The sequence below is a fragment of the Gobius niger genome (assembly GCF_951799975.1).
Source record: "Gobius niger genome assembly, chromosome: 2".
In the NCBI taxonomy this organism is placed as follows: domain Eukaryota; kingdom Metazoa; phylum Chordata; class Actinopteri; order Gobiiformes; family Gobiidae; genus Gobius; species Gobius niger.
Window position 1 is genome coordinate 40,415,616 of NC_136853.1, and position 11,897 is coordinate 40,427,512.

At 40.3% G+C, this 11,897-nt stretch overlaps 1 protein-coding gene across 1 annotated transcript in view; it reads left to right on the forward strand.

The window, feature by feature from the left end:
• Window positions 1–10,281, forward strand: part of ano6 (anoctamin 6) — a 30,637-nt gene extending 20,356 nt beyond the window's left edge. The window contains exons 11-20 of the mRNA XM_079552406.1: window positions 402–547; window positions 2,749–2,826; window positions 2,906–3,134; window positions 5,578–5,747; window positions 5,815–5,912; window positions 5,987–6,123; window positions 6,196–6,401; window positions 8,396–8,595; window positions 9,786–9,891; window positions 9,978–10,281. Of these exons, the coding sequence (XP_079408532.1) occupies window positions 402–547; window positions 2,749–2,826; window positions 2,906–3,134; window positions 5,578–5,747; window positions 5,815–5,912; window positions 5,987–6,123; window positions 6,196–6,401; window positions 8,396–8,595; window positions 9,786–9,891; window positions 9,978–10,199 (1,592 nt within the window). The 3' untranslated portion in view covers window positions 10,200–10,281. The remainder of the gene's footprint in view (window positions 1–401; window positions 548–2,748; window positions 2,827–2,905; window positions 3,135–5,577; window positions 5,748–5,814; window positions 5,913–5,986; window positions 6,124–6,195; window positions 6,402–8,395; window positions 8,596–9,785; window positions 9,892–9,977) is intronic.
• Window positions 10,282–11,897: the final 1,616 nt, after the last annotated feature.

The following is an 11,897-nucleotide window of genomic DNA, read 5'->3' on the forward strand; positions in this document are numbered from 1 at the left end:
AAGAGGCTAAATGCTATCAACATTGACTGAGCACACACATTAAGACCAGACAGTTACTCTTGTCTAAGCTCAGGTAAGAACATATCTCAGTATGTAAAAACGGAGGCCTGTTCCTTTTGTGTAACGGGGCAGGCTACACATTAGTACATTTGTGGATCATGTAGGGGGTGGATAATACATCATTTTAACATGCTTAAATTCCGTCTAGTCCCTTTAAAGTTGTATGTTGTATTAGATTGTGAAGAATCAATCACCACATTTCAAGCGTTGGCATCACATCACACTCTGACATTGTGGAACCCGACTATACATTAACGCATTGCTCTTCCTTCTTTTTCCACACATTTTTCTCCATGTTTAAGTGTGTTTTTTTTCCTGTTTTGCTCACATCCTTCCCGTAGTGACCGTGTTCCTGGAGTTTTGGAAGCGTTACCAGGCGGAGCTTGAGTACGAATGGGACACAGTGGAGTTCCTGGAGCAGGAAGAGCCGCCTCGTCCCGAATACGAAGCCAAGTGCATCTACGAACAGAAAAACCCTATCACCGGGGTAACCACGTTTAATACTCCTGGGGATTAATTGTAGTTCTGCATTTATTGTGGTTAGAGTTTCTGCCTCGAAGCAAAGAGTCGTGCCAGCTAACACACAAAGGATGTCCTCTTTGTGTTACTGTCGGTTATTTTGAGGATATTTCAACTTTCTCCTTTGACATTTATGTGACACTCATGCTGATACAGTAGTTTGGACAAAAAGCAACACCCCGGCTGTGAGCAAACATGAATGACTCAAGGCTCTATTTTTGAGGGAGCTGATATGTTTCAGGCTGTTTGTGGTGGTTAAACTCAATCCTAACATTCCTTATGCATTTTTAACATTGCATTCTTGTGATGAGGGATGACTTTATAAGGAGCAATACTGTTATGGTAATGTAACGATAAACTAGCTGCGAGTTTGCCGTAGATACGCTGCGCACAGTTGGCTTTTTTCCTAAAATGTGAGCTTTTTGTTGCGTCATGGCGACACGTAAACAAGCAGCAACTTCCTCTCTCTTGGTACAGCTGCGAACTGCATTTGTAGTTTCTATGTTCCACATTGTTTTGCTGGATGCTTTTGTACAGATTTTTTTTACTGCAGGGAGTCCGTGGTCCTGAAGAAAGCAGCTTTGTAAAAGTAAATAAACAGCTAGCTTATGTGCTACACACAATTGAGACCTACACATTTCTTCTTCTGAGACACTGAGGAAGAAGAAGATGAAGAAGAAGATCTTTATTTATATAGCGCCTTTCACAGACATAGTCACAAAGCCCAATTGTACATTCACTCCTCAGTTTCCCCTGGGGGAGACTGACAGAAGTGCTGTCGCGACTGCACACGTCTGCGCTAAAGGTCCCTCTGACCACCACCATACATTCACTCACACTCTCATTCATCCTGGCCTATTACATGCTACATGTACATGTTTTTAGTGGTTGGGGAAACTGGAGTACCCGGAGGAAACCTACGCAGAGGGGATCGGAGAACATGCAAACTCCACACAGAAAGGCCCTGTCCCGGTGGGAATCGAACCCTGGACCTTCTAGCTGCTACCGTGCCCCAGGAGGAGGCACAAGGAGCCCCCACAGCTGCAGCACAGTGGAGGCGTCACAAGAGGCGCTACAGGAACAAGGAAGGGACAAATGAGGAGAAGATGGTGAAAGACTGTTGTGGAGCGGAGGGAGCTGCGCAGGAGGAAGAGGTGGAGCTAACCAGTGCAGGACACCATGCTCTGAAACGGGGACAAACACAGGAGATGCTGCACCATTTCAGAGGATCAGAGGATCACTGAAGACAGCCAGCCCGGTTTCCCCGACCTCCATAAACATGCTGGTCAGGTTGACCCTCAATGGAAGTCGCAGCAGCTCAGAACTAACCCAACACATAAATACAATTTCGTTGTACAATGACAAAAAGCACTTACTTACTTCTTTGTCCATCGTATAGTGCCCATCTCCTTGAAATCTCCTTTAAATCTACTCAAATTAGTCGCAACCCCCAATGTAAGAACCGCTGGGCCAGGGGCGAATCTAGAGGGGTGGCACGGGGAGCAGCTGCCACCCCAAGTAAAGGTCTTGCCACCCCAGCTGCCACTCCGTTGTCATGTGGTCATCTGCTCTAGAAGCTACTTGGGTGCTAAAAGAGGCTCACTCTCAGTTAGTACTTTTTTTTGACAGTACAAAGAATTATAACAATTATATGGCTAAAAAAGGAGCCAGGTGCAACTCCTGTGGCTCCTAAGTTAATGATTTTTTCCATCATTATTATTATTATTTGTATTATTATTATTTTATTTACAAGGGTTTAAGTGAGAGAGTTATAAACCCCCGACTTATTTTATGGATAATGCTACTATTTGTGTATAATTTTGGGGGGCTCAGTTTGCATCTAAACGGAAAAATCGCCTTGTGATCAAGCAAAACTTGCGTGCCACCCCAGAAATTATCCCTGACCCTGCGTGCTTTTGTTTCTAGATCCGCCCCTGCGATGGGCTCGCAGCGGCCGGAGCATGTAGGAAAAGTACTTTGAAATGTTGTTGTTTAACTGTACATCATTGGAAATTCTAACAAATATTACTTTTAAATGTGTGTAATCCTTGACTTTATTGCATTTGAATTGTACATTTGAGTACTCTTTCTTCTTCCTATATTACTGAAGAATAACACCACTATTGCTTGAGTATATTCTGTAATACTGTGATACTTCATTCATTTTAGGTGAAGGAAAAAGTACCTTATTCATCGTGTGGAAAATGTGTCCGGCTGTCGATAGGAATGGGGACTGTGATGTTTTGGGTAAGTTCTTGACGCAAATAAACACACTACACAGATGCAGATGAATGAGTTGTTTTCAGCCTCATTTCATATTTTTCAGATTATGTTGATCATTGCGTCCGTCGTTGCAATCACCATCTATCGACTCGCCGCTTTCTTCGCTTTCTCCACCACTCTGCGCAAGGAAGACCTCAAAGAACTGGAGCCTCTGAAGGAGTATGTGACGCCCCAGATGGCCACTTCAGTCACAGCGTCTCTCATCAACTTTGTGGTTATAATGGTCCTCAACATGCTGTATGAGCGGGTGGCGATCTGGATCACCGACTTTGGTAACGTCTTCTGTGAATCGAATCTTTTATATGATTTTTTCCCCCATAGATTTAGTGTGCATTTTCACCTCTTAACCCCCGCCTGAACCGAGCACATTAACCCAAATCTAAAAGCTTCTCCACTGGAGTTCACAGCCTTTAGGCCAGAGCGACTCCTCATTTGAAAGCTACAAAATTGATCTAAAAAAACACATATTTTTCCTCACATTGTTGCCATGTTGCTGTGTGTTTTTTTCTCACATTTTTGTCACTCTTTTGTTACTCATTTGTTGCTTTTTTGTCATATTTTTTTTACTTTTTTTAATCATCACTTTTTGTCATGTCCTTATTGGTCTTTTGTCACCTTGTCATCACCCTTTTTTTCAAGAAGCTTTTAGATTTTGTAAGAATAGCGACAGTTTGGCTGCGCTAATGGGGATCCTTTCAATAAACAGAAACATAAATGAAAAACATAAACACGTGTTTGTAGAGCTGTAAACTAGAGCCCGAGAGTTTTATACCCATTGGAAAGCAGGTATATTATTCTTTTCAGAACTAATTACATTCCTACATAATTGTGGCGGCAGATTTCTTGTGACTTTTATTTTCATGTCACTGTCTCTTTAAAGGATCTGCATAGATACAGACGGCATCTCTGGAATCGCCCATATATGGTCATTTTTGAAAACAGTTAAGGGGGAAAAACAATTTTGAAAAAATGAAAAATTTCTCTAATTATTCAAAAACTACTGTAACAAATGCTGAATTATGAATATAGTTTTCTACTAAATAATGATACAAAGACATGGAGAGGAGCAAAGTGGTTCAACAGCCCATAAATACATGAATAACGGAGAATGCTAACTTGATGCTACATGTTAGCATCGGGCTAATGCTAACGGTTAGCTAGCGCTTGCTACAACTGTCGTTTTTTCACTTCTACTGAACAATCTGCTGTGAGAAAATATATCCATATGGGCCCGATTTACACTTGACTTTTTGTATGTGATAAATAAGTTGATATTCCACCAGAAAATGGCTAAAAAGACGAGATGCTGTCTGTATATGCTCTAGATACAGACGGCATCTCGTCATAGAAGGGGGCGTGGCTTCGCCGAGGGGGAAAATAGAATCTTTTGGGAAACACAATTTTTCACTCTTTTTTTGCCTTTTTTCTGGTGGAATATGAACCTATTTATCACACATAATTAAAGTCAAGTGTAAATCGGGCCCATATGGATATTTTCTCACAGCAGATTGTTCAATAGAAGTGAAAAAACGCAGTTGTAGATAGCGCTAGCTAACCGTTAGCATTCTCCGTTATTTATGTGTTTATGGGCTGTTGAACCACTTTGCTCCTCCCCATGTCTTTGTATCTTTATTTAGTAGAAAACTATATTCATAATTCAGCGTTTGTTAAAGTAGTTTTTGAAGAATTAAAGAAAGTCTAGATATTTCTCCAAATTGTTTTCCCCTTAACTGTTTTCAAACATGACCATATACGGGCGATTCCAGAGATGCCGTCTGTATCTATTTTAGCCATTCCAAGTAAACTATAGGCATTTATATGATATATTGTACCTCTACCACTATGGAGTACTTTTTTGTGATAAATACAAGTATATTCTGGAGGCATTTTTCAAACCCGGAAGACACAACGTTTGGATTCAGTTTATTCCACCCCTCTCTTAGCCCATGCAACAGTAGAAATATAAATACCACAGCAAAAAGTGACTTCACAATGCAGTTATAAGGACTTGACATTTGCATCACAGCTTCATAAATGGCTAACACACCGGCCGCTCCATCAGGTGTTTTAATAATGGGACTCCTGTTGGTTCAAGGCCGTGGGAACCCAGGGTGCTGAGGGGGCTGCAGCACCCCCTGGTGGATAGTTTAGGAACTGCAGGCCATATTAATAAATAGGAAAAAAGCTTTTTTTGGGGTAAATTTTGTCCCTCAGCACCCCCTAACTAAAATATCTTCCCACGGCTCTGTGTTGGTTATAAAAGTTAATCCTCTTTGATTCTGGCAAAGGTTCACCAAGCTTCAGAGACAGTCACAGACAAACACTATTTTGGCTGATAGTCGCCGAATCCCGGAGAGAAATTCCAACTTCTGGCGAGTGGCCTCTTCTTTAGGAAGGTTGAATAAAGTCATGTCCTCTCGTAGCCAAACACGCTTTTCTCCGTGACTTTATCGTAAAAAAAGAACAGGTGTCCAGAGTAGGTTAGAGCAGGATTCAGGAGGATTGCTGAGAACTGCGTGAATGAAGTAAAAAATCACTCTGGGTGTGTTTTTGATGAGGAAATAGCATTACATGGTTCAAAAAGTCGATTTTGCATGATATAGGACCTTTAAAATGAAACAGTCTTTTGACTGTCTGTATCAATCAGCTTGACTCTTTTCTGTCCTCTCTAAATAGTAATAATAAAACATATTTTGACATTCTGTATATCAACAGAGCTCCCTCGCACCAGGACTGAATATGAAAACAGCTTGACTCTGAAGATGTTTCTCTTTCAATTCGTCAACTATTACTCCTCCTGTTTCTACATTGCATTTGCCAAAGGAAAAGCTGTGGGCTTTCCTGGACAGCCCGTGTACTTACTGGGAAAATATAGGAACGAGGAGGTAATGATATCTCTCTGTGTATAAAATTTAACAAACAACTTAAATTAACACCGTACACTTTTGGCAGTGTGATCCTGGTGGTTGTCTCATTGAACTGACCACTCAGCTGTCAATCATTATGGGAGGTAAAGCCATCTGGAATAACATCCAGGAGGTCTTGTTCCCGTAAGGAGAAATCATTTTTATTTTTTATTTTTTTCATAATACTGTATCTGTTAATGATATCATGTTCTCCTCAGGTGGCTGAAGAACCTGTATGCTCGTCACTGCAGTGTCCAGGGTGTGGTCTCTGATAAAGGTTGTCCCCGTTGGGAGCAAGACTACCGGCTCCAGTCCATTTCTAAATTAGGGCTTTTTTATGAGTATCTTGAGATGGGTAAGCAAACATTTTCTCTTCTGTGCTTTTGACTATGTTTTGAGGAATTAATGAGACTCCTGTGTGTTGCAGTGATTCAGTTTGGTTTTGTGACCCTGTTCGTGGCGTCCTTTCCTCTGGCTCCGGTGCTCGCACTTGTGAACAACTTGTTTGAGATTCGAGTGGACGCCTGGAAGATCACCACTCAGTTCCGGCGCATGGTCCCAGAGAAGGCCAGCACCATCGGAGCCTGGCAGCCCATTCTCCAGGGCATTGCTATCCTCGCTGTGGCCACTAATGTGAGTTATATGATATATTGATCAGCTATTACTCAACTCGCTTTGAGAGCATCTGCTGACATCTGTAGACAAGACAGCTAAATTCAATAGCTTGCAAAACTACAGGCCGATTGCGATTGCCAGTGTTCTTTCCAAGGTTTTAGAGAATATATTATACACAAGACTGGAAATTAATGTTCTAACAAGTGGTAATCAGTTTGGCTTTAACCCTAGAACACTATCACTCAAATTCAAAACACCATCACTAACGCCGGGTGATTTTTACAAGATAATAATAATACACCCGATAAAAAGCACTTGTCATCAAAATCTATGAAAACATGACAAGACATGACACATTTGAGTCGTGTTCTTTTATATTAAACTGTGTCATGTCTAATAAAATGAAAGAAAAGCATCATGAGGGGACCATATGAAAATGCTCAAAAATTACTGTAAAATTAGAAATTTGGGAACAAAAAAAATCCTAAAAAATAAAATAATGAAGATGGAAACTTGGTTATTGGTCCACCCATTCCTGGGATATGTGAGACTTCTCTAGTGAAGCTCAGTGCCCTGGGCACAGCCACAGGAGAGAGAAACAAAATATGTCATATTTTGAATGGGTATAAATGACCAGCTGACTGAAATAACTATGTGTTACTCCACTTGCTGGGAGATCAGAGACTCTGAGGAGCAAAGCTGTAGATGAAGTCACAAAGTAAATGTGGCAGTCCTGAAAGTCAACAATGAAAGGGGGTATGATTGCCTGATCATAAACACTAACCCAACCCTACCTTCTATCACTGTCGCTGGGTGAAAATCACCCAAACCTGTGTCTGTAGGAGAAAGTGTGTTTTGGATTAGGAAAACACCCAGGCCATCAAAGATGTAAAAGACAATGATGAAACTACCCAGAGACACACGACACTCAGATAAACGCAGCATAATGAAAATCACATAAATGTATTTGATCGGGTGAAAAAGAGTCATGGCACTGGCATCTATGCTCTGAAAGAAATTGTAGGAAAATATTACAAAAGCATTTGATACGGTTAATCATCATAAGCTATTCATTAAATTAATCAGAAGAGGAGAGCCCAAGTGTTTGGTCTGTGTCTTGGTGTTTTGGTATGCAAATCAGGTCATGCATGTAAAGTGGGACAGTGCCTTGTCTGAGCCTTTTCACGTTTGTAGTGGTGTTTGACAAGGAGGAACTCTCTCCTGTTCTTTTTAATGTTTAAATTGATGAATTGATGAATTGTTGAATGGCGTGTGTTATTGGTTCAAAAGTTTTCACCATCTCATGTATGCAGATGATCTTGTGATAATCAGCCCTTACAGTGTGGGGATGCAGCAATTGTTCTGGATAACCCCACTAAGAGCAACATGATGATCGTAAGAAGCAGGCAGGATAAATATGTGACCTTCCCTGTTTTTGTCCTGTGTGATAAGACCGTTTACTGAGGTCAGATATCTTGGACAATTTTTGCCTGAAGATTGGCCTGATGATAGAGACATTAAAAGACAATATTGTGAACTGTACGAACAGGCAAACATCCTGCAGCGTAAATTCAGTCTGTGCTCTCCTAATGTGCGCCCTTTTGTACCCCACTGTACACGGCCCCCTTGTGGTGGAGCAATAGGAGGTGCACCATCCATAGACTAATTGTGGCCTATAATGACACCTTTAGGCTGTAGATGAAGGTGCCCACACGCTCACATTCCCACCTGTAAGGCACTTCTCAGCTCCATCAAACAGACTCTGACTAACCCTCAGCTGAGTTCGTTTTACCTCTGAGTTTAGGGCACATTCGATGGAGAGACTGTTTGGATAATCTATGGACTAATTGTGTCATCTTGCCCTTTTCTTTTAATTCTATATGGACCTGTCTGCACTAAATACATAATGAAATAAAGAAAGGATTTGATAGACCTGCTGGATTTTTTTAGATACTTAATCAATGTCATCATTCATTTGTAATTTCCTAAACTGACTTCTTCTTTCCCCCCAGGCCATGATCATCGCCTTCACGTCGGACATGATTCCTCGCCTGGTGTACTACTGGGCTTTCTCTGTGTATCCCTACACAGAAAACAACAATAACACCATGACAGGATACATCAACAGCTCCCTGTCCATTTTCAACATCAGCGACTTCAGCGAACAAAGCCGTCCCCTTAGCCTCTCCTACCAAAACATCACCGCATGCAGGTAAACCAGGCTGGCCAGGCTTAGAAAATATTGCACTTACTTTTAAAAAACACAACTGACTCTGTGCATAACTTCAAATCATAATGACTTCCTGTTTCGATCCAGCACGCCAAAATAAAAGCACACAGCTCGTCTCATTGATTAGTTCAGCAGGTACTTGCAACGTTACAAGAATATAATTAAATAGACACGTTTGAAGTGTTTTGTCTGTTAAAGAGGGGTATTATGCTTTTTTCAATCACATAGCACCAGTCTATATCACACTACAATGATGACGAAACCTTCTGTTGGTCTGTAAATGCAGTAAATTAGAATAACTGCCTTGTATAAAATTGCTCTTTCAAAATGGCTGTAGCGAATGTCTTGAAATAGGCCTCTGTCTCTTTAAGAACCCCTGACCCTTTCAGACACCCCCCCTCCACACGCTGTCTGTGGCATCAGTGGGGAGGGGGTTCTGCTGAGGGGCAGTGGTTGGTTACTCGGCTGGTGACGAAAGCTCGGAGGCGTCTCCAGGAGGTGGGGGCGTTCCTAGGAGGACTCAGGCAAACCTATCCCTAAAATGGCCGCCATCAGAGTTTTTACAGATTACTCAAAAATACGTGAATGTGCCAAGGCAACACTTCAGGCATGTTTTTAATGAGGGAATGACATAATATGATGTAAAGCTTGAAAAAGTCGATTTTGCATAATACCCCCCCCACCTTTAAGCGGAAAGAAAGTTGAACTAATGAATAAGATGGGGCTTTTATTTTGGCGTGCTGGATCGAACCAGGAAGTAACTTCTTGGGTGGCTTTGTTATGATTTGAAATTATGCACAGAGTCAATTATCCAACATTTATGAAATGTACTGCACCTTTTTAACCTTTTTAACTTAGCACTTGCCACGGCCCCATACCATTTTTTTTAATAGTATGTACAATGCATTTAATTTGTCAACCTTCAGTATATTGAAAGATTATAAAGCATTTTTATCCATTGTGAGCTCGCAGGCCAGTCTTTGTTAGCATTACTGTGACCATAACCCTGAAAAGTGACTCTGACAGTTGTAAAACATGCTCAGAAACTCTTCCCTGTGAAAAATTGGGATGATAGAAATGCCTTGGAATGTGGGGAATGAGTTTGGACTTTTTTATTGTTGTAAAGGGGGGAAAGAAATCATGTATAAAAGGTCTTTAACTTTTTTTTTTAGGTATAGAGATTTCCGGAATCCCCCTGGGCATCCCCGCGAGTATGACCACACGGTTTACTACTGGCACGTGATAGCTGCAAAAATGGCTTTTATTATTGTTGTAGAGGTAGGTGTTTAAATTCCTCATTAATTTCCTTCAACAAAAACCGACCCAATGTTTAGATAAAGTGACTAACTTTTTTTTCTCCTCAGCACATTGTTTACTTCACCAAGTTCATCTTGTCCTACATAATCCCTGATGTCCCGTACGCCGTCAAAGAACAAATCAAACGTGAGAAATACCTGACGCAGGTGATTCTCCATGAGACCAACTTAAAACTTGTGACCAAACGGAAAACATCACCTGAGGATGAAATACAGGCAGGGACCATTCAGAAACTGTCGGCAGAGGAGCTGCTGGACTTTGATGACTGATTAATGCACTACTCATCCTGGTAGAAAATCCTGTGGTAAATGTGTAGTCAAACATTGAGCGTCTTTGGCACAGTTTGATAAAGCTAAATAAAGTGTTGCCACTTTTTTTAATTTTTGTAAATGGAGAAATTGTTACTAATTCCACTGTTTAATGAGATGGACATGATAAAATCGATCAGATACAGACGGCATCTCGTCATAGAAGGGGGCGTGGCTTTGCCGAGGGGGAAAATACCGTAGAATCTTTTGAGAAACCCAATGTCCACCTTTTTTAGCCATTTTCTGGTGGAATATGAACTTATCTATCACATAAATAAAGTCAAAGTGTAAATCGGGCCCATATGGATATTTTCTCACAGCAGATTGTTCAGTAGAAGTGAAAAAACGGCAGTTGTAGCTAGGGCTAGCTAACCGCTAGCATTAGCCCGATGCTAACATGTAGCATCAAGTTAGCATTCTCCGTTATTTATGTATTTATGGGCTGTCGAACCACTTTGCTCCTCTCCATGTCTTTGTATCTTTATTTAGTAGAAAACTATGTCCATAATTCAGCATTTGTTAAAGTAGTTTTTGAATAATAATTAGATTTTTATCCAAATTGTCTTCCCCCTTAACTGTTTTCAAATATGACCATATATGGGCGACTCCAGAGATGCAAGCGTTTGATTTTAAGTAACCCTGAACTTAATACTTTCTGTTTTCCCAACATGAAAAGTGCATTTGTCCAGCAGCTTAGTTTACTGACATACACGTCTAATCCCTCAATATAGAAAGTAATTAATCAATCGACAGAGAAAGGTGACAATCCCACTTCTCAGCTTAAGTGTTTTGTACAGTAGATTTTCAAATGAATTGTTTACAACAGTATTAAGATGTGACAAAAAAGTGCCTTGTGTCTATATGTTATAATTCACATTGCATGTAAAGACTTTGCCCATGTTACGTCATTGTACTGCAATAGGCTACAGTTGTTTTATTTTATTTTTGTTGCTATTATTGTCATACTTTAAGAGCCATACAAACAGAGAAGCTTTGCATCTTGTGTTCTGCAAAGGATAAAGTTTTCCTTAAAAGGAAGAGAAATCGCCGGCACGTCTGGTCTTTACTGTATTATCAATGCCATGACTGAGATTTGTTTTATTATGTTTCCCTGTTCTTGTCGGTCTCCATAGGATCGGTCTCCATAGGATTACTTTTTAACTTTAATCTTCTGTCTGAGGTATATCAATGTTACATGTAATGGCACTTAACCACTTCATTAAAACATAAAAAAAAAAAAAAAATCCATTCTTTTCTGCAAATTAAACACAAGTAAATAAGTTCTTGGTGTGTTTTATCATTACTAGCTTGTTGAAATTTGGATCTAGATTAAGTCTCCAAACCCGGCCTAATATTTCAGCAATCTGGCTTAATTCAAAACTGACCAACCTTGTTTGAATATTGTCATCACTTCTGCACACCTTCATGAAAAGAATCTGACATAAATTAATTTGTGCTGTCTGTCTATGATGTAGACCCAGTATATTGTATATGTTATAAATTATATATATTATTTATAAAAAATACAATAAATAAATTACACAATCACGACTTTCCCCTTTCTGTACACTGGCCGTAGGAATTTCGAAAAAAGTCTTCTTGGGGTGAAACCAGATAAAGCGACAGACAGTGACAAAAGCACATATGAGATTAATCCAG